Source organism: Rhinatrema bivittatum, chromosome 4 (assembly GCF_901001135.1).
Source record: "Rhinatrema bivittatum chromosome 4, aRhiBiv1.1, whole genome shotgun sequence".
Lineage (NCBI taxonomy): Eukaryota > Metazoa > Chordata > Amphibia > Gymnophiona > Rhinatrematidae > Rhinatrema > Rhinatrema bivittatum.
In genome coordinates, this window is record NC_042618.1 from 458,389,782 (window position 1) to 458,413,912 (window position 24,131).

General features: G+C 43.6%; 1 protein-coding gene across 5 annotated transcripts in view; it reads left to right on the top strand.

The window, feature by feature from the left end:
• PPP1R12A (protein phosphatase 1 regulatory subunit 12A) overlaps window positions 1-24,131 on the top strand; it is a 306,305-nt gene that overhangs the window by 221,583 nt on the left and 60,591 nt on the right. For 4 of the 5 annotated variants that reach the window (XM_029597123.1, XM_029597121.1, XM_029597122.1 and 1 more), the window contains exons 14-17: window positions 201-377; window positions 15,147-15,237; window positions 18,249-18,446; window positions 18,774-18,951. In XM_029597123.1, coding sequence (XP_029452983.1) covers window positions 201-377; window positions 15,147-15,237; window positions 18,249-18,446; window positions 18,774-18,951 — 644 coding nt within the window. The remainder of the gene's footprint in view (window positions 1-200; window positions 378-15,146; window positions 15,238-18,248; window positions 18,447-18,773; window positions 18,952-24,131) is intronic. The other variant, XM_029597125.1, reaches the window with a different exon arrangement.

The following is a 24,131-nucleotide window of genomic DNA, read 5'->3' on the forward strand; positions in this document are numbered from 1 at the left end:
GCACTTATAAACAGTTTCTTTTTGAAATGATTATGGATTGGTCATATTTTAGTGCCTTCAGATAAGCTTTACTGAGATTTTTTTCATGCACACAAAAAAAAAATCCAACCCCATGTCTCACTTCACTAGCTGTTGTCAGATGCTTTCATTGCTTAGCTGTGTTTCCTTTTCTTTTTATGTTGCTGATTACAACATTCTAGTACCTCAAATCGTTTGTGGGCTGAGGATATTACTGAAAGAGGAAAGGACAATGTACCCACGGCAGTGACTGTTCCTGTTGCACCAACTGTTGTCAATGCAGCAGCTACTACAGCAGCCACGACTACAACTTCTGCTGGCACTGTGCCTTCTACAGCAGAAGTCAGGGAGAGACGCAGGTGTGTAAAGGTCCTGGTCGGGATGCTGGTATCAATTACATCTGGTTCCTTGAGTAGAGTACACCTGTGGAACTTACTCTGTAGCAGATAATCCTTATCCTGCTAGACCATTCCAGATTTGTATGTATGGTCCTCCCTATTAGCAGAGGAAACGGGGGACAACTTTTCCAATGACGTTACTGGTTATATAGGATGGTGTATTTTAGGGAAAGGCCTGTATTCTGTCTCCAACAACTATTGCTGCTTTCCTCGTTTTTTAGTGACTCTTGAAATGTGTGGAAGGACCTTAACCAGTAATCTATATGGATTGCAACATACAGCTAAGTGCTTTTCTTTAAGTGATTGAGTTTGAGGTTTATCCAGCATCACCACAGTGAGATTTTTGGTCCGTGATTTTTTAAATACATGGCATAAAAAATTTTCAAAACATATTAAATTTGGACCCAGCGTTGTGCAGCTTGGCTTAAGATAACCACACTACATTTTTTTTTCTTCCAGTAGATGGTAACACATCTAGACTGGTGTGGTAGGTTTTAAACTCCAAGGCCTTTGGCCTTGCCTCATAGCACTTTTGGCTTCATTTGCTAAGCAATAGCTTCACTATGTCCCTAGGTTGGGCCAGGCTGAACAAGCCCTGTAAGCTGGTTTTCTGGTTCCTTGCGGGGCCTGGTTGAGCTTGGGGAGTAGCAGAATGGCTCAAGAACTTTTCCATTTGAGTAAGTGTCTTGGGGGTGAGTTTATCTATTGAGTCCCCTCCCTTGTTTTTTCTCCCCCTTCTCTTTTGGGCCCCTCCTCTGGCTGCTAACTTGGGAGCTGAAGGAAGGAATTAGAGAGTAGAGTATTGAAAGATGGCCTAAGAGTGGGGCCATGGAGGTGTTAAGGCAGCCAGTGGCTATGGGCTGAAGTAGTCTGGGGGTTTTGGCAGCATTTGTGTGCCAGCAAGCCCAGAGCCACATGCTCATGGCCAAGAGGGTCCACTGATGTGGGAGCTGGCACATGAGCAGCAGAGATGACATTGTCTCATGGGACTGGAAGATGTCTCGACCAGGAGACTTTCTGGTTCTCCTGCATTTCCCAAGCTGTTTCTGGAGAGACAGATGGGAGTAGACTACTTCTCTTCCCCTCCTCCTGAGGCCTGTGCACCTGTAGGAACAGCTGCCGTCTTGAAATTTCTCGGGCCATTTCCACCTGCATTGCCTGCTGTGTGCACTGAGTCTGTTTCCTTTTGGGCTTCTGGTTTTTAGCTGTGGAGGATGATGATAAATTCCCCTTGGGCTTTCTCCCTTCCCTCTCTGGGAAACTACCCATAATTTTTTAGATTTTTGCACCAGGCTGCTTGTCCCATGCCATAGGCCTGGTGGGGGAAGGGGCCCAAAGAATGGGGGAACAGGGGGATTTTTTTCTTGGTGGTTCTTTTAGGGGAGATTGGGCAGCATTGTAGGCTAAGGAAGTTATGGGTTTTGTTGAATCCTCTCCTAGGTCGCCCACAGTTATGGAGCAGAGTTGCTGCCAGAAGTGGACAACCCTCTAGGACTTTTGGAGGCAGGGGAATTATCTTCTGAGAGCGTTCTTTTCTATCATCCGTGGGCATTCTTGGAGCAATCTTGTCTTCTCCCTACCCATGTTTATTTATGCTTGGGTACTTCCCATGTATTTTAACTGGTCCAGCAGGATAAGGAAGAAAAAAAGTCTTTATTTCCTTTCCTTGAATCCTGCTAGATGAGTTAGACCCTTTCAAAGTCAGTGGCTGGTTTTTAGTTGTTCTCCCCCCCCCCCCCCCTTCCTTTGTTGAAGGTCTGTCTTGCAGAAAGTTTTTATCCCTGAAGGGGGAACCAAGGTACTTCCTCCTCTTCCTCCTCCTCCCTTTTTATATCTACTATTGTTCCTTTCCCTTCTCCCTGATAGGACAGTTTTTTTGCTTCCATTGCCTTGACAGGATGGTGCATTATAGGGAAAGGCCTACAATGCACCATCCTACATACCAGTGGTGTTGCTGGAAAAGAGGTATCATTTGTCTTCATCTGCTAGTAGGGCAGAATAAACCCATTCACTCGACTGGTCTAGCAGGATGCAAGGAAAGTAAATTAACAGGTAAGATGAAATTTTCTATTTAAGGGCATGATGAAACATTTGCATGAGTATATCAGTTTCCTGAATTAAAGCTGACATTGAGTAGATTTCTCAGTATATCAGTCTACCTGTTTTTGTATTTTTTTGACTATTGCTTGCTTTCTCAATCCTGTTCTTAGATTATCCTTTTTTGTTGTAGTGTATTTGTGTTCAGTGTAAAAAAAATAAAAAAATGCCTCTATGTAGGTGTATGTGACTTATATGACCTGCGTTGTAGGAGAGCAATTTGAAGTGCTTTTCAGAGGAAGATTGTATTTGGGAAAGCATCCACATATCACCTTGCACTTGGTTTTGAGTTTACCCATGTGGCTGCTGTGTTTTTCTAGGAGATGTTTTGTGATATTGCAATTTTTTTCATCTTTCTTATTCTCCCTGCCAATGACCCTAATTAAGCGTTTTGGCACTTTCAAGTTCCCTGTCCTCCCCCCCCCCCCCCCCCCACACACACACCCCTAGACAATTGGTTTGTCAATCGCATCAAATCTTCTTTACTGATCCTTTAGCTAAGCTTATGGCCCACTTGGGTATTTTTCTTATTTGCTGAAATTTTTCTGAAGGACGTTTCTTCTTTTGACTTAGTTTTAGATTATTTTCCACCCAAGCATATTCACAAAGCAGGCCAGTGACTTTGAGATGTTCTTAATGCTACTACAAGATCATCACAGATTACCAGGAATTTTTCGCTAGGAAAGGGCATGTCTCGCATGAGAGGCTTTGGGCCTACCTCACAGATCAGTCCAAATTCAAACTGTCTAAGGAAAATTACGCAGGGAGCCATACAAGGTTTATCAGCTTTTTCAATGCTGGGGTTTACAGCAAGTATTTTTTATAGTGTCAGTACTGCATTTTAAATCATAAGTACCACCTTATGGGAAAATGTAAACTTTGTAAAGAGCAGGAGGCTGAGGAGCATAGAAAACACAATTATTCAGTGTTTGAACCTCCCTACATATCATATTGGTTTAGTCCTTGTGACTTGATTCAGATTTCATCTTTGCAACAAGTATCAGTAGACATCCATGCTAGTGAAAACATTTTCCAAGGAAAATTCATTTGTTTGTCATATTTCCTTGATATTTCATATTTCAACTACAGATATCTAACCAAATTTTGATATCTGCAGCATTACTGCATTTTTTATTGCATTTATTTATTTTATTTATTTTTATATACCGGTGTTCGATTTTACATATTTATTTTTATTTATTTATTTATTGTTTTTTATATACCGGCGTTCATCCAGGTTCACGTCGGTTTACAGTAAAAACAAAACGTCAGAGCGTTGTACATAGAACATGGTAGTAATTATGAACTAATATAAAATAACTACAAAAATAGAAACGAGGTACATATAACAAGTTTATAGTAATTTTGAACTAGTATATAATTAACAGGGAAAGGCTAGGTAGTTTAAACGGTAGAATATAGATTAGAGGGAGAGGGGGGGAGGGGAGGAGAAGGGAGGGCGAGAGAGAGGGGGGGAAGGAGGAAGCGAAGATAGGACAAGGAAAGGGATTTAGAGGAGTTGCATCAAGGAAAAGGCAGAGCAACGTGGCTAGTGTTTAAAGTGCTTGTAGGGTAGGAGGAGGGAGTTGAGATGAAACAGGAGGGATCATGTGTAGGCTTTAGTAAATAGCCAAGTTTTAAGATTTTTTTTAAAGATCTTCGGTATATCACATCGGTTTACATTTAAATAAAATTTGCAAGAACTCATGCGTTACCTTTGTCAAATACATTAAACATTTAAATATGGGGATTGTTACAAGGGATATAAAAACATGGGGAATGGCTAACACTACGGGATGCACAAAGGGGAGTGCCCCTTTGTCGAGCCCCTTCGGCACACGACGCCTGGTGTTCTGGCGCTTTAACGTCCGTCACAGTCTTCAGTGACGTCAGAGGGGGGCGGGTCTCCCGATCGAGGATCACTCACCGCCCTTCCCCTCTCAGTTCCAGATGGATTCTTTCACCTTTTTTTCTTTCTTTCTGTCTTTCTCATCACTGTTAGTTATTTCAGGGATGGTGATGGTGTGTGGCATCCCTGTACGCAGGCACCCGGTGTTCTGGCACCGTTTAATGTCAGTCACAGTCCAGGGGTCGGCCGGGGATAGTATCTCCTTTGCCGGTAGACTTGTCTCTTGGAGTCTCTCCTAAAGGATCTTTTGGAAGAACAAGAGAGATCATTTAGTGCATTTGTCTGTCATTACTTAAAATATTTACAGTTGAAATGTGAGCTTTCTGCATTTTGTAGTAGAATACGTTCATGTCAACTCTGAAAAAGATGCTGCAGAAACCTGGCAAAATATTTAGTATAAGACCATAGAATACTTCTGAAATTTATTGCATCAGTTCTGAGAGCAGCATTTTGATATAACTTTCAGTATTCACACCTGCTTTTTCTTATTACTAGATCTGACAGTCAGTACTATTCAGTGTAAATTTGCTGTGGTTACCTATAACTATCCCAAGAAACCATCTTGATTCAGTTTTTTCTTTTGGAGAAATAGGAGTTGCTTAACTGTAATGCTTATTCACTGAAGGTAGTATTTCATAGATTCATGTCACTTGGCCTATCAGATTGAACTCTTTAGAGAGATGTTTGCATAGCTAAACAAAATGCCATTTCCAGATTTTTTTTTTTTGCTTATGCAAGCTGCCCACTTTCTCTAAAACTAGTCCATAATGTTTTTATATCCATCAGAGCAACCCAGTTCTCTTAAGGTGAAATTTGAAATGTAAACTTATCTGTTAATTTCCTTTTTCCATCAATAAGCAGGCTGAATTAACCATCACATGTGGGTGACATCCTCTGGTAGCACTGAATTAACTCATCTCTCCAAGCTAAGTAGAGCTTTCAGCTGTACTGAGCACGTGCGGGAGTTGCCTCGTGAGCTGCCTTAGTCATTTTTTTGTCCGAGCACAGCATGGATACATACTTTCTCTCCTTTTAATTTTTCTTAAAATACTTTGAATTTGCCTCAACTTTTCTCTTGCTTCACTGCCTCTGTAGCCTCACAGCACTTTTCAGTGCTATGAAAACCAAAAAGTAACCAATCAACCATGGCCGCCTTTCCATTATGTCTGGCCAGAAGAAAAAATCAGCGAGTTTAAAAGTTGTCTCTGGCCGCAAGCTATTACTGATGTTTCGGCCCAGAACACAACCAAAAGAACTGCTGTGCCTGTGGATGGATGTTCCTGTACTTGCAGAATTCGAGTGCTTTGTATTGAAGGACTACAGAAATCTCTCTGGAGTTGTAGTAGAACCATGTCCCACAATACCTCGCAATGAAAGGAGTTACATAGAAGTGCCTCAACTCCTCTATCTGCACAGGCTGAAGTTGCAGGGTCCAGTTTGATAACCCTATGTTGAAGACAAATCAGCATCAATTGCTAAAGCCATAACCAGCCTCAAAGTACAAACAAAGCATGGCGCATCAGTGCAAGGAGCATTGGTAATCCTGGTGCACGATGCATCAATTTGCTCTGCATGCTACGATGCAATTGGCACATTGGTGCACTTACGTACCAAGGCTCAAAACACACAATATGCCGATGTATAAGACACACCACTGTGCTTGATGCACAGAAGCCTGGGAAGTGAGCAACCCGATCTCATGATGCAAAGGGCGAGGATGCATGGCGCAGCCCACAATACAATATCATCCTGTACCAAATTCCTTGATGCAAGTCTCCAAAGACATGTCGAAGCATGCTAAGTCATCCAAAGTGAGAGAACTAATCCCAGTGTCACAACATGCCCAGGATTTCTATTCTCTCTTTATCCTCAAGAAAACAGGGCCTATTTTGAACTTACAACATCTGAGGGAAATTCAAAATGAGCTCCCGCGGCATAATTCTCCCTTACAGAAGGATGAATGGATGTGTGTCCTAGATCTAAAGGATGTATATACTCTCATCCATCCTTCACATTGGCATTAATTTCTCTCCTATTTATTTCAATTTGATAATCACAGAAATTCCTGGGGAAAATAAAATAACTGGAAACTTACCCTACCTATTAAGTTCATGCTGCTGATGTGAAAACATAAGTGATTGCTATTTCATTCCCTGCAGGAGACAACTATGAAAAGCCAACTGCTTAGTCTCCTCCTAACCCCCCAAGAGATAGGAAAAGTATCCTTTATTTAGTTTGCTGCTACTTGATCAGAATAGTCAAAACCTTGCTGCACTATGCTACTGGAGATCACCCTGAGAAGGAGTGTGAATTGAGTGAAATGTATATCAGTTTGCACCCAAGGTACAACCTTCAGATCCCTTGCCCTGGAGCATAGGACCTGTAGAACCAGCCATGCTCAGGGTGGTCTTGGAAACAGATTTGAGCCTTCATCCCTTGATGTCTAAGGTCATAAGACCATTTTTCTTCTTTGGATACAGAAGGTTTCAATATATGCCAGAAACTGAAAGGACTAATTGCTGTTCAGTATAATCATCAATCAGCCTAGGGGTGCTATGGCTGACTGGCTTTCCTGCTCTGATTCTGCCTGAGTAGCCAGACACACGAATAGAGGAACCACCAGAGTATCTATTTGCATAGAGGTGCCTTTACTATACCTTGACCAGCAGGTACCCAGGCTCATGGTTAGCACAAGAGGAGAGCCTGATAGTTGTTGGTAAATACATACATTACCCTGGATGTATTTACCAACAACTGAGAAATATTATATCTGGTGGTAACCCCTAGAGGAGGTAAGAGGCCTACCACATCTTCTAGGTTCACTGTGATTTGGTTCAGTCTATCTGAATCATTAACCATGAAAACCTTCTCCAGAACGGGTATCTCCCCAACATCCTTTTCAGTAAACACCAAAGCAAAGAAGTCGTTTAATTGTTCTCATTCCCTTTGCACTGGATGTTCTTCGGGGGAGGAGGGTTCCTCAAGTGCTTTGGGGGAATGCTGGATCTCCAGATCTTTGGGGTTCTTGCCTGTGATCCAGGGTGCCTGACAGCAGAGGATCGCAAGCAGCAGCCTGTAGCCCCTAGGGAAGCCGGTGATTCCTCTTCCCTGCTCTCGCCTGTGGTGCAGATGGTTATGGAAGATCAATTTGGAGGAGGAAACTCTGATGGAAGCTTGTCTGATCTGAATGCCGATGATTCTGAGGCTTTTTCCACAGAGTTTGTTCTCCTTATGCGTAAGGCCTTTCTGGCAAGAAAGGGGGCAGAGGGTAAGCATTCCGGTGAGAAGGTTTCCGGACACCCAGCCAAGAGGTAGAAGTTGGGATCTTCTGGTGGCCCTGGGGATCTGTTGAGGTGTCTGAGTCTTGGGCACTCTGAGGCAGGAGGATTCTTCAGATCTTCAGCGGGTGGACCTGGATGTGACAGCTGATCCAGATACAGGTGCTGATCCTGAAGTCCACACTGATTGGATCTAGATGAGTTGCCAGTGACAGAGGGAAATGACTTTAGGGTGGTCTGCCTATTCATATAAGAGGAATTGAGACCCTTCATCCCCCAGATTCTGGAGGAGCTAGGGGTAAATTGTGAACCGAGGTTCACATTGGGTTACATTGTGAACCGAGGTGATGTTTTGCAAACGTGCCTCGGTATATAAAAAACCCTTAAATAAATAAATAAAGGTAGCCCTAGAACAGTCTGATAACAAAGGGGTGAACCTGATCCTGGGTGGCCTGCACAAGGGCCCTCTAGTGCCTTCCCTCTGTTTAAGAACATCTGTCAGCTGGTGAATCAGGAATGGGACTTCCCGGAAGTGGGCCTGAAGGTCAGTTGCATAATGGCGAAGCTGTGTCCATTGAATGATTACATTCTGGATATCCTGCGGGTTCTGAAGGTGGATCAGCTGTATCTGCAGTTACTAAGAAAAAAATTCCAGTGGCAGGTTCTACCTCTCTAAAGGACGTTCAGGATCGCACATTGGAGATCAAATTGAAGCAGATGTTTGAGGTTTCAGCTTTGAGCCTGAGAGCAGCGGTTTGTGACAATATGATGAAGAGGGCCTGTTTGTGCTGAGTTCAGAAAGCTCAGGAACAGGCTTTGTCTGGGGTGTTTAGCACCATGCAGTCTGCTAGACTGGAAGCCGGTGTGGCTTACGTGGCTGCGCTCTAACTTGGTGCATATAGCAGCCAGAAGCATGGTCTCCGCTGTAGCAGCTCACAGGATTTTATAGATGTGCAATTAGGAACATACGAACATGCCATACTGGGTCAGACCAAGGGTCCATCAAGCCCAGCATCCTGTTTCCAACAGTGGCCAATCCAGGCCATAAGAACCTGGCAAGTACCCAAAACTGTCTATTCCATGTTACTGTTGCTAGTAATAGCAGTGGCTATTTTCTAAGTCAACTTAATAGCAGGTAATGGACCTCTCCTCCAAGAACTTATACAATCCTTTTTTAAATACAGCTACACTAACTGCACTAACCACATCCTCTGGTCTGCTGACATGTGGTCAAAGTCTCAATTATGTAATCTTCCCTTTGAAGGGAAACTCTTGTTTGGGGAGGACTTGGATCAGTTGATGAAGACTTTGGGAGAGTCCGGAGGAAACTGGCTGCCTGAGGATAAGGAGATGGTTCCAGTCAGAGGACTGGAAGCAAGAAGTCAACCCAGTAATGCCAGGTGCATCCTTTCCTCCGTGGAGCCAGTAGGGGGCAGGTTGTCCTCCTTTTATGGGGAATGGGCCAAGATTACCACAGATCTATGGGTTATGGAAGAGGTAAGAAATAGTTACGCATTAGATTTTTCGCACTCTGTCCAGGAGGCCTTTCTAGAGTCCCACTGTGTCTTGAAGCAAAGGAGAAGCAGTATTGGGGACTCTACAAATGTTTCAAATTTTGAACACCATTGTTCCAGTTCCTCCCGCCGAGCAGGGTCACAGGAGGTACTCAGTTTACTTCACGGTTCCCAAAAAGAAAGGATCCTTTCAGCCCATTCTGGATTTGCAGAAGGTGAATATGGCCTTGTTCCTTGTTTCCGGATGGAGACGTTGTGTATAGTGTGAGCAGCTATCCACAGAGGAGAGTTTTCAGTAACATTGGAACTGACAGATGCCTGTCTCCATAGTCCCATTCGAATGGACCATCAGAAGTTCTACGGTTCATGGTGTTGGGCCAGCATTTTCAGTTTCGGGCTGTTCCCTTCAGCTTGTCCACAGCACCCTGGTGGCGGCAGCCTTACGGTGAGAAGGGATTTTAGTACTCCATATCTGGATGATTGGCTTATCCGTGTGTGATGCACCTGAGCTCTCTGGCTTGGGTGATAAACATGGCAAAGAGTCATCTGGTGCCCACCCAGCAGTTGGAGTATCTGGGAACATGTTTCAATACCCAGAAGGGCAAGTTCTTTCTGTCAGCGGACAGAGTGTCTTATGTTGCAAGCACAGGTGCACAGTTTGCTTCAGCTACTGGTGCTGAAGGTGTGGGATTACCTACAGGTTCTGGGCTCTATGGCTACCACATTGGAGTTGGTTCTGTGAGCCTTTCCCCCATGCAGCTTTTGCAGAAAGTGCTGTTGTCCAGATGGAATCCGTTGTCAGAGTATTACCTGCCTTTACCTCTTCGGGGAGAATCCAGATCCAGACTCTTGTGGTGGCTCTGCTGTCCCAATTTAGAGGAGGATCTGGAGGCACTGGATTGGGTTGTAGTGACCACAGACACCAGTTTAAAAGGTTGGGGTGCAGTATGTCAGGGGTAGTCTGCACAGGGTTCTGGTAGATCAGTCGCCTGGAGACAGCACTTCGCAGGGCCCTGGAGGTCTTTCTTCCTTTGGTCAAATGTCGGATGGGGAGTGTCTTTTTGGACAATGTGACAATGGTGGCTTACATCAACCATCAGGGAGGTAGGAAGAGTCACGGGGTGGCTCTGGAAGCTCAACAGTTGTTTGCTTGGGCGGAGCGCCATTTGAAGGTATGGCAGCATTTCAAGTAGCGGGCGTCGATAATGTGCAGGTGGACTTCCTTAGCAGGCAGCAGCTAGATGCAGGGGAATGGGAATTATCCCCAGAGGCCTGGGATTTCCTTTGTGTCAGGTAGGGGATTCCCCAGCTGGATCTAATGGCAACAAGGGACATCTAGCGACCACATAACGCATGTAAGAGACCTTGGTGTGCTACTAGACAACCAACTCAACCTAAGCAAATTCGTAAACAATACCACCAAGGAATGCTTCTTCAAATTGCAAGTATTAAAAAAATTAAAACCACTTCTGCACTTCCGAGATTTCCGCCTGGTACTACAATCTATCATCCTTCCGAAACTGGATTACTGCAACTCACTCCTTCTGGGCCTTCCCGCCAGCACTATCAAACCACTTCAGATGGTCCAGAACACGACGGCCAGGATCCTCACAAACACCAACAGAAGGGAACACATCACCCCTTTCCTCCAGAACCTTCACTGGCTGCCTATTAAATTCAGGATACTCTTTAAAGCCCTCATGATGATACACAAGGCCTTACACAACATCTCCCCCCTCAACCTAACTTTCCAACTTCAACAGCACATTTCCAGGAGACCCATCAGAAGTGCGTACAAGGATATGCTACACACCCAGCCAGCAAAAACCTCACTGAGGAAACGCGCCCTTTCCACTGCGGGTCCCCCACTTTGGAATTCGCTCCCTCCGGACCTCCACCAAGAACCCTGCCTTCTGGTATTTAAAAAGAAGCTAAAGACTTGGCTATTCAGCCAAGCGTTCCCTGAGAGCTAAGATCTGATGAATCGAACTTTATAGATGCTGGTCCACCTATCCCACTGTATATATGTTTTGAATTGTACTTTATTTTAGCTAATCGTGTTTGGAATTGTAGTCCTTCTGTTTCACTGTAAGTTCATTTTCAACCTGTTCCAATGTATCCGCCCCAAAGGCGACAGTTCAGTTCTCTGTAAACCGGTGTGATATGTATGCTATACAGGAACATCGGCATATAAAAATTATAAATAAATAAATAATGCAAAAGTGGCAAGGTTCTTCAGTCGCAGAAGGGAAGTTGGGGCAGAAGGGTTGGATGCTCTAGTTTGCCTGTGGCATCAGGGATCCTCTTGAATGTCTTTCCTCTTTGTCCTCTATTCGGTCGCATGTTGCGGCATAGAGGTGCATTCGGGACAGGTGGCTCTGGTAGCACCGAAGTGGCTGAGGCAACTGGTTTGCGGATCTGGTAGCTCTCATGGTGGACTGTCCTTTCAGGGTGGCTCATCTGCAGGGATTGATTCAGCAGGGGACCATATATTCAAATCGAGAAGATCACTTCTGTCTTGCGGCTTGGCTTTTGAGAGGTGGTGGCTGCATTTAAAGGGATACTCTGAGACAGTCATTTCTATGTTGCTCTAGGTTAGTCGCCAGTCTACTTCTATGTCTTAAGTTCAGGTCTGGAAAGCGTTTGAGGCTTGGTGCCTTCAGCAGAGTCTGGATCCTCAGTGTTCTGCACATCTTGGACGTTTTGCATCAAGGGCTGTCATAGGGTTGACTTACAATTCTCTCCGGGTTCAGGTTTCCGCTTTGGGTTGCCTTTGGGGCAAGGGGCAGGTCTTTAGCCTCTCATCCGGATGATCGTTTTTTTGAAAGGAGTTAAGCATTTATGTCCTTTGTTGAGGAAGTTGTGTCTGGATTAGAACCTTAACCTAGTACTTCGTTTGCTCTGTGAGCCCCCTTTTGAGCCTTTAAGGGAAGCGTCATTGAAGGATCTGAAATTGAAGGCTGTTTTTCTGGTAGCCTTTTGTTCAGCCAGGTGTATTTCAGAACTGTAGACTTTATCTTGCAGGGATCCTTTTCTCCAGATTGAAACAAGGTGACGTTGTAGATGGTGCAGTCCTTTTTTTTGCCAAAGGTGGTTTCCTCTCCATGTGAACCAGACAGTGGAACCAGATGCAGTTCCCTCTCCCAAGCCCAGTTTTCTGAACTGGGCTTGGGAGAGGGAACTGCATCTTTTGGATGTTTGCAGAACTCTGTTGAGGTATCTTAAGATTACCAATTCTTTTCAGCACTTGGATCATCTTTGTCATGTTCGGGGTTTGAATAAAGGAACTAAAGCTTCAAACGCTACTATTTCGCATTGGTTGAAGGATGCTATTTTTTCTGCTTACATTTGTAAGGGTCGTGCAGTGCCCATGGGTTTGTGAGCCCATTCTACAAGGGCGCAGGCGGCCTAGGCAGAGTGTCAGTTGGTATCCCCAGAAGAGAGATGTAGAGCAGTGGTGTGGTCATCTCTTACTTTCACCAAACATTACTGATTGGATGTGCGGTACAGGAAGAAGTGACTTTCTGTGCTCGGGTCTTTCGGGATCCTGCCCAGTCTAGGGGTGCTTTGGTACATCCCACTTGTCTGGACTGATCTACGTATGTAATGAAAGAACAGGGATCAGCTAGTGTCAATTTAATTCCCCAAAAAATTAGCTAGCTGTGAATGCACCACAGATCAATTCTATAGATTGCTGTTAATAACAAACTTTATTTGAAACACTATAAAATAAATTATTTGTACTATTTTGCTAATTTTTATTTTCAAGAGACAAGAACCTCAGCACTGGTAAAACAGGTTAATTAACCAAGTTTTTTTTGAAACCAGTAGACTCAATCACGGGTCCTTATTATGTCTCTATTTTTTTCTTTTGAATTAAAATATGTTTTATGAATCTTCATTCTTCATAGGATCCATTAAGAATAGTGCCGCGTGGCAATGCTCAAAATTGATTGAGATACATTTATAATTTCTACGGAAATATGTTAGAGCCGCTGACCGGCTTATAGTTCATTGCCGCGGCAATTCAAAAGAAAAAAATAGAGACATAATAAGGACCCGTGATTGAGTCTACTGGTTTCAAAAAAAACTTGGTTAATTAACCTGTTTTACCAGTGCTGAGGTTCTTGTCTCTTGAAAATAAAAATTAGCAAAATAGTACAAATAATTTATTTTATAGTGTTTCAAATAAAGTTTGTTATTAACAGCAATCTATAGAATTGAGCTGATCTACGTATGAACAAAGGAAAATTTGTTCTTACCTGCTAATTTTCGTTCCTGTAATACCACAGATCAGTCCAGAGACGCAGCCCGGTTTTATACTGCCGAAAGACTGAGTATCCTGGTATTACTTGCAGAAATGTACTTTTTGTATATGTTAATCTTGAGGTTTTTTGTTGTCATGGTTTGTTTTTGTGGAGATATGGAGGGCTTCAGGTTAGGTGAGGGTTCCAGACCTGAGTTACCTGTTCACCCTGAAAGTTAGATGATGGTCTCTACTCGTTGGCTTGGGTACAGATCAGTATTGAGGGACTGCAGGTGGCACTCTGTTATGTAGCAGTGCCTCACTTTTTGTTCTCTACCTCCATCTGCTGGTAGGGAACCAAAACCCACTTGTCTGGACTGATCTATGGTATTACAGGAACGAAAATTAGCAGGTAAGAACCAATTTTCCTTATTGTGACTTAGTATGTCTAGGCCTTAGATTGAAAGCCCTTTTGGGTAGAGAACTACCTATAGTAACTGAATTGTAACTTGCCTTGCGCTCTGAATTGGGAAGGCGAGCAATTTAAATTAAAAAAAAATATTCCAAATCTACCCTCAGCTACTTGCTGCTCAGAATAAATAACTTTGTCCATCCCCTTTCCTGTGTGAGGAAAACAGTAAAAAAAAAAAAAAAAAAAAAGTTTTTTTAAATCTAGAAATTGAGGGGGGGGGGGGGAGCAGGGAAGGAAGAGAATAAGAAAAACCTCTAAGTGACAATTGTTTATAAAATAATATGGATAAACCCTAAAAGCAAAATTAAGAAGAAAAATTCTGAGAAATCAAAAGAAAAACGAGGAAGGTTTCCTTGGTCTGTTTTTATAGTGTATTCTCTTCATATGTTCTGTATTGCACATTTTGTTATAAACCTTCCATAGAAAGGGGGCTAAAAAAAACAAACCTCAAGTCAAGACAAAAAGTAGTACAAGTGGTTACTCTGAATTGTCTGAGTCATGTGACAGTCTGGAAACAGTAGTGACTGGCGGAAGCCATATTTCCTGCAATCTAACTCCCTCCCTCAGGGTGCGCGCGGTCCACCATAGCCTGGGTTTGCTGTGCAGCTGGCATTTCTTACTAACATTGGCCTACTTGGGCTTACTGTGTAACACCGTCCGTAAAAGTTATCACAAAAGCGTGTTAAAGTGTAACGTTTATCCTCCATGACATTGAAAATGAGGAAAGGACCATTTTTAATATTGTGGCATCCCCAGAGCTTTGCTATTTGTAATTCAATCAAAGCCTATCCTATAAATTTGAATACGGTTAAAAAATAAAGGCCCAAGAAGGAACAGTCAGGGCTTTTACAGTTATCTTTTTTTTCTAAGAGGCTTTTATGCATCTTTCCACCCCCTTATTCAGTCTCTCTATTGATGCTGTTTGTTTATAAACTACTGGGAGTGCTTTTGTTGCGCCAAATGTTTTGCTTCCACATCATACTGGGGCGAAGGTCGTCTTAGGAAAATTCTGGTTTCAGCTTCTTGACTTTTTAGGTAACCATGTCTGAGCTGTGATGTAAAGTTTATTTTTAGTGCCTCAGTAGACTATGTAAATTCTCATGTTGATTTACTATTTAAGGTTTTCATTTCTGTTTTCCTTCATCAGAAGTGAAAGTTCACTGAAATGGCATTGAGAAGTGTTTCTAATTTAGTTTGGTTTTCTGCCTTTTTAGATCATACCTCACGCCTGTCCGGGATGAAGAATCTGAATCCCAAAGAAAAGCCAGATCCAGGCAAGCAAGGCAGTCCAGAAGATCAACGCAGGTAGCTTGAAGGATAAAGTTTGAGTACCTTAATGTAACCTGTTGACAGTTATGTAAGACTTTAACCTTTTGCTTTTTAAAATAGAAAGAAGCGTTGTTAATGTAAAATGAGTGCAATCATTTGAGGCTGAAGGGGAGGGATAATGCCCTCAGGTTCTTCTGATTAGAGTGCAAGGGGAATGTATACCTTTTTTCTACTCGCATGGATCCCTTGCAGAAATGCACTTATATATGCATGGAAAGGTCAAATGGGCAATTAGATTATGTATTTATATTCCCTGAGAAATCCCAAGTCATTCTTAGTGTTGCCAAATTGCAGTACACACACTTATTTGTATTTATGAAGGAAAAAGGTGCCATGGCTTATGCCAGCAGAAGACAACTCACTCTTAGAGATGTCAGCTGCTGCTTTGTCAAAGTAAAGAATTCATTATTTATCTCAATTGATTTCTGTATGCTCAGAATGCTCAAACCTTTAACTTTGAGTTTTAGCAGCCAGCAAACACCTGGCTTATTCTTAAAGACCTCAACTTAAGATGCAAGAACTGCTTTTGAAAGCCGGCTGCTCCAGAGCTTCCTTACATTTATTGTGATGTCTGTGCAGAGGTATATAAGGAGTGACAGCCTTTGAATTGTCTCCATCTACTGGTTGGTGTGTATAACCCACTTATGTAATGACCGGCCTGACCGTCCTAGAGGAAAGGAAATTATCTGATAATTAGTAATTTCACCATGTAGGTCTCTTCTGCATATGAGTGGGCCATTGGTTTCTGTTCTGTCCTGTCCTGCAGCAGAGACTTGCTTTGAACAACCTCAGTGATTGCAAACCAGCTCTGCCTTAGAGGGACCTGCAATGTAACATGATAGGAGCCCTAACTCAATAAAACTGTCTATATATGATGTAAAATCAACTGTTAATAAATAAACATGATAGGAGCCTGCATGGTTGTAGTTCTAAGACTAGAATCTGACAAAAAAATACTTTAATCTCTGAAATTCTAGCCATGGTGGGAGTATCAGATGGCTACCAGCTGAAGAACCACATCTGAAATAGACATTTGATATTCCACTTATCAATTTAAACTATTGCAATTTAAATAACTTAGTGGTGATCAAATTTATAGCAGGGTGCAACTCTTCCAGTCTTTGTTCAAAACTACCAGGAGTCAGGTCAGGTTGGTGGCTACCTGGTTCATCTCAGATTCTTCTCCTGAGGGAAAGGACCATCTGAAAGCAGGAAGAAGTCTGTAACATGTGCCAAAGTGCACTTTAACAGCCAACATTTCATTTTGTTTAGAGCATACCTAACTTTTAGAAGAAATTGGAGAGCAAAATGAGGGCTAAGGCTCATAGCTGCCCAGAGTATAGGGAGCAGACTTATTTCACTAGCTTCAGATCTATATGACCTGTGAAGGAGAAAATTCAGTGAAAGATGAAAGGTATGGATGGAGCAGATGAGACACCAAAGGGACTAAAGGCAAGAGAGATCTTAAACCTATTATGGAGTTTCAAGGCAAACTTTTTTTTTCTTTTTCAAAAAGGTTCTGGCTCCAAAGGCAACTCCACAAGAGAAAGTAGGAAAGCTAAGCCTGTTGATCCTTGCAACCACCAGCACTACCCGGAGGGGTATTCATGGGGAGGGGTGCTTATCCTCTGATTTAGAAGAGGAGTCTGAAAGGCCATCTTGTTTTCTCAGAATCAAAAATAGGCCTGTTTTGCAGATGGGGGTAGTGTTGGTTTTGGTATTAGAAGTGATAGATTAAAACCCCTTTCCGATGGATTAGTGGACCTTCCAAACAGACATGTTCAGTGGTTACAAAGCTTGCACAATATGGTTGCAAGGCTTATTTTTGGTGGTTCTGAGTTGCTACCAAAGCCTCCCTGAATTTTTAGTTTGGTCTTAATAAAAGCTGAAAAGTAGTCCTGGTTAATGGTGCAAGTAGCAAAGCTGTCTGCAGTGGGTGGACAAGTTCTCGTGCCACTCAGAAAACGTTTGAGAGCAACCAAGTTGTCTGACCCTCTGTTTAGAAGTGTGGTACCAAGCTGGAGTTTAAATCAACAACTCAAAAAAAAAACCAAAAAAAAAAAGTTTTATTAGTGCCTTCAAAACAATTTAAGTTCCCTTCACTTGACTGGTGGCTGGGCAATAAAAGTTGGAGAGCTGCAAGCTCTTACATTTCTCCTTTTCTTCAAATCTTTGAGAATGTTTTCAAAGACTCTTCCTAGCTTCACTCCCAATTGAATTCAGTGTTTTACTTGAATCAGGAAGAGGTGTCTCCTACCTTTATTTCCAGAACCCAAGTCTCCATCAGAAAATAAAATTTAAAAAAAGCTTACATCTGTATGCTGAGATTTAAAATTTAATTTAGAGATTTCAACGTCTTTCCAGAGATTAGAGCAGGTGTTAAAGCAAAAAAGTTAAGCCATTTTCCATTGTCTCATGGATTTAAAAAAAAAAAAAAATGCTATTTTTGAGAATTGGCCCGGAGCTTTGAGACTCGCTGTCGGAGTTTTCTAAGGCTGCCACTCAGACGTTTCCTAAACATAATGATAGCTGGGCATCGCCAGTTAGCAACGTTTGCAAATCTTGTACAAGCAGTCTTTAACCCCCTCTAGTAGGGAGCTGCTGATGTAAGTACCTGTGTGGTTCAGATCAACAGGCATAACGGAAGAACTTCTCTGACTTGCTAATTCTGTTAGTATCTTGCCAGTTTGGACTAAATAGGCTTGGTAAAGGTAAGTTTCAGAGAGGGTGTTGACTTGAACTGAGCACAAAATCTTAATTTGTCAAGCTTTATTTTTTTTTCTCTCCATATTCTTATACTTAGGGTATTAAGAACAAAAGGAGAAGGTAGTGCAAGAGGAAGGAGGTGGTGTGAGACCCCATTCCCAGTGGTATTGTGCTTTGTCTAGCCAGCAGGGAGCCCTGTACCTCACTTGGTTGACTGGCAAGAGTCTTACCAAGATTTAGCAAGCTGGAGAAACTCATCGTACGTATTGCTGTCTTTCTAGGGCGTAACATTAACTGATCTTCAAGAAGCTGAAAAAACTATTGGAAGAAGTCGCCCTACTCGATCTAGAGAGCAAGAGAATGAAGAGAGAGAGAAGGAAGAGAGAGAAAAACAAGATAAAGAAAAACTTGAAGACAAGAGAGAATCAGAAACAAAAGAAGACGATTACAGACAAAGATATTCTAGAAGCACAGAGGAGGTACTGGGCTCTTTTTCTTCTTCATAACTAAAGAATGAAGTAAAATTGGCCAGAATGTCTATTCTTGGCATGCAAGTTTAGTATTTACTGTATTTGTATTTTCATTTTGTTATGTTAGAACATATTTTGGCTATTGTAGAATTAGTCTAGTTAATGGTGCTGCTTATCTACACAACACGCACAGTACCTTTCCATTTCCCGTCTGTATTTAAACCATTAGTTGTAAGCTTGCAGTGTTCAAAAACAAACTCAACTGTTTAATCAAAATTCTCTCAATCCAAAGCTGTCTGTGGGATTTAGAAATGTTTTGCTTTTCTTTCTGCTCAGCTGCCTCCACGTTACAGACCTGTGTCAACTTCAAGTTCATTCACTCCTTCATCCTCTTCGCTTTATACGTCTAGTAGTTCTCTCCATTCAAGTCAGTTAAACAGACCAAATAGCCTTGTAGGTATAACTTCTGCTTACTCAACTTATTCCAGGAGTTCAGCAAAAGAAACGGATAAAGGTAAGCGTGCATATTTTAATTCTCCCGATATTAATACCCATCATTGTTTTATGAAATGTTTGCCGTGAACAAGATTATTCCTGTAGAACAGGAGGGGAACAGCAACTTGAAAAGCAGATGGAAGTGCTACATTTGACCCTTAAGTGGTTGACACTCCTATTCTCTTCACCATACAGGGTTTTATTTTTTTGTGGAGAGAGGGTTAGAGGTAATTTTAGTGCTTGTGAAAGGCACACGGACTTACAGAGCTAGGAATCAGTATTTTATTTTTCTGCAGACTTAGAAAAGTAACTGCAGTTGCATTACTGACTTCTCACAGTGCCCTACCAAAGTGTATCTGCCCTGTTTTGACAGGGTCATGTGAGTAATGAAAGATTTCCTAGCCCCCAGAGAGTTATGCACCTCTACCAGCAAATGCGGGAGTATATATACTGACGTCACAGTATATATATATATATACTCCCATAGTGACATCAGCCTGCTTGTATTCTCTGTCTGTAGCAGATGGTGGACGTGCATCTCCCTACTTGGGGATTGCTTCACATTTTAGAAGGATGGATAAAAGGAGGTTGAATTCACCTCGCTTTCCTGTGGCAAACCAAATGATCCCTTCCCCAGTTGAGAATTCCTGAGGTGATTTCCGTGGTTCCTCAGATGAGTGCCTTGGTCCAGTAGCTGGTTTTCTTCATCCGGCATGGACTTAGCTGTTAAAACAGCTGAAAGGCAGCAGATGCAGGAAGCAGAGTGTGGCAGTGATGGTATATACCGCCCTCCCCCCCCCCAGCAACCAGCGACAGTCTCTGTACTCAGCCGGGGAAGGCTGAGCTCAGGTAAGGTTTAAAAAATAAAAAATAGGGCTGTTTGTAAGGCTTCCCCCTTCTTCTGGGCTCATTGCTCGACACGCCATTCTGACATTCATTCCCGCTCTTGAGGGGAGGTTAAGGGACTTGGGCAGCCTGGCAGGTTGAGCAGCTGGGTGGGCTAGGCCCCGCTGTTAGGCTTTTCTCTGTGCACCGCATGGTAGGCAGTGGCGGCGTTTTTGCGTGCTTTTTCCTGCACGTTAGGCTGCCCTCTTCGGGACCCATCTGTGCGTGCAAGTGCATCTTGGTGTGCATCCCAGTTGTGCACCCAGTTTTTGGATGCTCAGTCGGATGCTTGCTTGGGCATCCAGGTGATAGCGGCTTCCATGTTAGGCGCACACTTGCCTGTGCGCACAATTTGGGCCGCATTGTTTGTGCGCTTAAGTTTGGAAGGGCGGAAGTGTGCCTAATTTTGAGACACCTAGCCTGGGGATGGCTAAATTTTGGACTCATATTTTACAGCGTAAATTCAGCTGGACGCACACCTTCAGTCACCTGTTAAGCGTACTTTCAAACTGATGGTGCCTGTGGCTAAGAAACCTAAGCGCCTTTCCCTCTGTGCTGCCTGTCATATTCTGGATCTTAGCCTGACATGCCTTCTAATTTGTCAACACTCCTTAGAGGTTCAGGGAGAATTACCTTCCTCTGATTTTACTAAGCCTGGTTCTTCCCAGCCTGATGGTGGCCTGGGTAAAGACATTTATTTATTTGATTTTTATATACAGACGTTCGTAAACACACATCACATCGGTTTATAATTTCCTATCAAATGCACAGTTAAGAACATTTGCGTTTCCAAAAATAAGAAAATAATCATAAATACATAAAATTCATAATAAAATAAAAATATAAAATTCTTGGATAGAACATTTAAAATTACTAGAAACAAGGAGATTTCTTGAACATACCCAGATCAGTCCAGACCAGTGGGTTATTCGTCCCTTGAGGCACTGCTTCTTAACTGAGTACCACCTGCAGGACCTCGGTATTTCTCTGACTCCAGCAGATGGTAGAGCTGCACCTGCAGGCTGATAGTTAAAACAAGAAAAAAAAAAGACAAATGTGTTTTACAGTAGTTTTAGGTTCCAGATTAGACACTCCCTGAGGTGCTAGGCATCTTCGTGGCCATCCCTCAGGTGGAGCCAGGCCACCGGGTGGGGTGGATACCCCTGACTGAGTTCACCCGCCGCATACTGGATGGTCCGATAGCCAGGGGTACTGGTTCCCTCTAATCCTCCAAGGCTCCCTCTCTGGACAGGGAAGTACCCGTTTAATAAAGTTTCTTTAAGTTCCTTGTTTAAAAAAAACCAGCATACAAGAAGCAGAAGAGCAGAGCTTAGCATGAGGTCCTGCAGGTGGCACTCAGTTAAGCAGTACCTCAAAGTTTTGTTCTCTGACTCCACCTGCTGGAAGGGATGAATAACCCACTGGTCTGGACTGATTTGTAGTATTACAGAAACGAAAATTAGCAGGTAAGAACCAATTTTCCCGTTAGGAGGAGGTGCCTGACTTTGGAACTCCCTTAACTGGTTCGTCAGCGAGGCAAAGTAGCTCAGTGGGCACAGCACAGATGCCTTCTGGTTTTGGCATGGATCCTTCTGCCTTTTCTTGGGTAGAATGTTTTTCAAGGATTATACTTTCTTCAGGTACAGTCCTCAGGCAGTGAACTCTCACTCGCCCAGCACTACTGTTAAGCACTGAAGTACTCCTAGATTGGCAGCAGGTCCTCCCAACAGGAATCCGGATAGCATGGATGATGAGGCCGATCCTGGCTCTCTAGAAGATGGGGAAATTCCTCTGGGACTGGAACAGTATAGGACTGTGTGGCAGTTCTTTGACAGAGATGAGCTACCTGATTTCCCAGATGTTAGATGCTGGGAGTACCTGGGGCAGATTCTATGACTGAGCCAAAGAAAAATCCCATTTTGATTTCTTTAAGAAAAGCCTCTTGTTTTTTTCCCTGATATGGAGGCCATTCAAGAATTGATCTTGAGTGGGACTCCCCAGAGGCTGATTTCAAAGGGAGTCTGGCTCTGGAAGGCCTGTACCCCCTGCATCCAGTGGTTACACAGTGTTTGCGTTTTCCGAAAGTGGATGCGCTTGTGTGCGCCATCTCCAAGCAGGCCTTTGAAGCAGTGACAATGAATTTGCAGATAGCTGCTTTGTTCCCTTTGGCTCACACTTGTCTCTCAGGAGGTTGATGAATCTGGAGTGAATTCCAGGGCAACTATGGAGCCAGCATCTGCCTTTTTGGCAGATGTGGGCCGTGATTTGGTCCGCACCTCAGCCAGAGAGGGGAGGCTTTGGTAATAGTGGCCAGGCATCAGTTACGGCTGAGAAATTGGTCGGCCGATGTGATCTCCAAGGCTAACCTAATGAAGTTGCCCTTTGAAGACTTGCTCTTGTTTGGGAGTGAGTTGGAGAAATTGGCCAGTAAGTGGGGCGAATCCCCAGTTCCTTGGTTGCTGGAGGTTAAGAAGCAGATGCCACTCCCCTTTGGCATGAGGGATTGTACACAAGGATCCAAGCATTTTTGACCCTACAGAGGAGCAACCTTTCAGAGGACTTGACCTTTCGGTAGGTCTCAGTCCTTTTGTCACAGACAGGGTGTAGGCTCAGGTAGTGGAACCTCCCAATGAAGATTTACTGACTCACCCCTGGGAACAGGAGATGGCGCATCTCTCTTCTCAGAGGTGGGTCAAAATCACATCAGATCAGTGAGTCCTGGAGGTGATACGAGAGGGATATGCGCTGGAGTTCCACAGTGTTCCTCGGGACATGTTCATGGTGTCTCCCTGCCACTCCCCGCAAAAGAAGCAGGCAGTGGAGTGTACATTGTCAAGGCTTCTCAGTCTGAGGGCTTTGCTTCCAGTGCCCGCATCTCAAGAAAATATGGGTCGATATTCCATTTATTTCATTGTGCCCAAGAAGGGAGGGCTCTTTCGTCCCATCCTGAATCTCAAAGGGGTCAACTGTCATTTGCAGGTGATTCATTTTCACATGGATATATTGCAGTCGGGGGAATTTCTGACCACCTTGGAACTGTCTGAGGCGTACCTCCATATTCCCATCCAATTAGAGCACAAACATTTTCTGCAATTCATGGTATTGGGATGACATTATCAGTTTCAAGCGCTGCCCTTTGGTCTGGCCACTGCACCCAGAACTTTTTCCAAGGTTGTGGTGGTGGTGACAGAGTTGAGAGAGGATGGTTTCCAGGCACACTGGTATTTGGACAACTGGCAGATTTGGGCCAATTCTCTGGAAGCACTACTTGGTGACCTGCAAGGTGAGCTCCCTGTTACAGGAGCTCGTTTGGGTGGTAAACCTGGCCAAGAGCAGTCGTCAATCATCTTAGTTGTTAGAGTATCTCTGTATTTGGTCAACATGAAGCAGGGCTTTCTTGCCGGAAGCTTGTGTTCAGAAGTTGAAGGCGCATGTGAGTCTGAACACTATATGCCCAATAGTGTGTGATCCTATCTGCAGGTACTTGGTTTGGCGGCGACCCTGAAAATGGCGCCATGGGTAAGGGCGCAATTGTGTCCTCTTCAGCACCCCCTGCTGTCTCGTTGGAGCCCACAGTCTCAGGACTATTTGACTCAGCTCCACCTTCTGATGGTCTGCTCTAAATTTACAGTGGTGATTACAAGCGGATCTAGGAACGGGGAGTTTCCCTAAAATCACCTGGTTAGTACTCACGATAGATACGACCCTCCAGGGTTGGGGAGCTCACTGTCAGGACCTGACAGCGCAATGGCACTAGAGTGCAGAAGAATCTCTGGAAGCCTGAGCGGTCTGGTTGGCATGGTTGCAGTTCAAGCGGCAGGTTGCAGGGTCGAGTGGTCCGGATAATATTTGACAATACAAAGATAGTGGATTATGTCAGTCGGCAGGGAGGAACCAAGAGCCAGCAAGTGTCGCAGGAGAGTCCAACTTATGGAATGGGCAGAAGTGCATCTTCAGGAGATCTCTGCTTCAAACATTGCAGGAAAAGACAATGTAAGAGCAGACTTTCTCAGCAGGGAGAGTCTGGATTCAGGAGAATGGGTATTATCAGATGAGGTGTTTCAGCTGATAGTGCATCGCTGGGGCCTTCCATTTCTAGACCTGGCAACTTCTTGTAATGTGAAAGTTCCTTGATTCTTCAGTCACAGGAGAGATCAAGTCCTTGGATATCTATGCTCTTGTGCAGGAATGGCTGGAGGGACAAGCTGCTGTATGCCTTTCCCTCGTGGCCCATGCTGGGCAGAATGGTTTGGAGGGTCAAGGTTTACAGAGGGATGATGATGATGATGCTTTTGGTGGCACCAGATTGGCCCA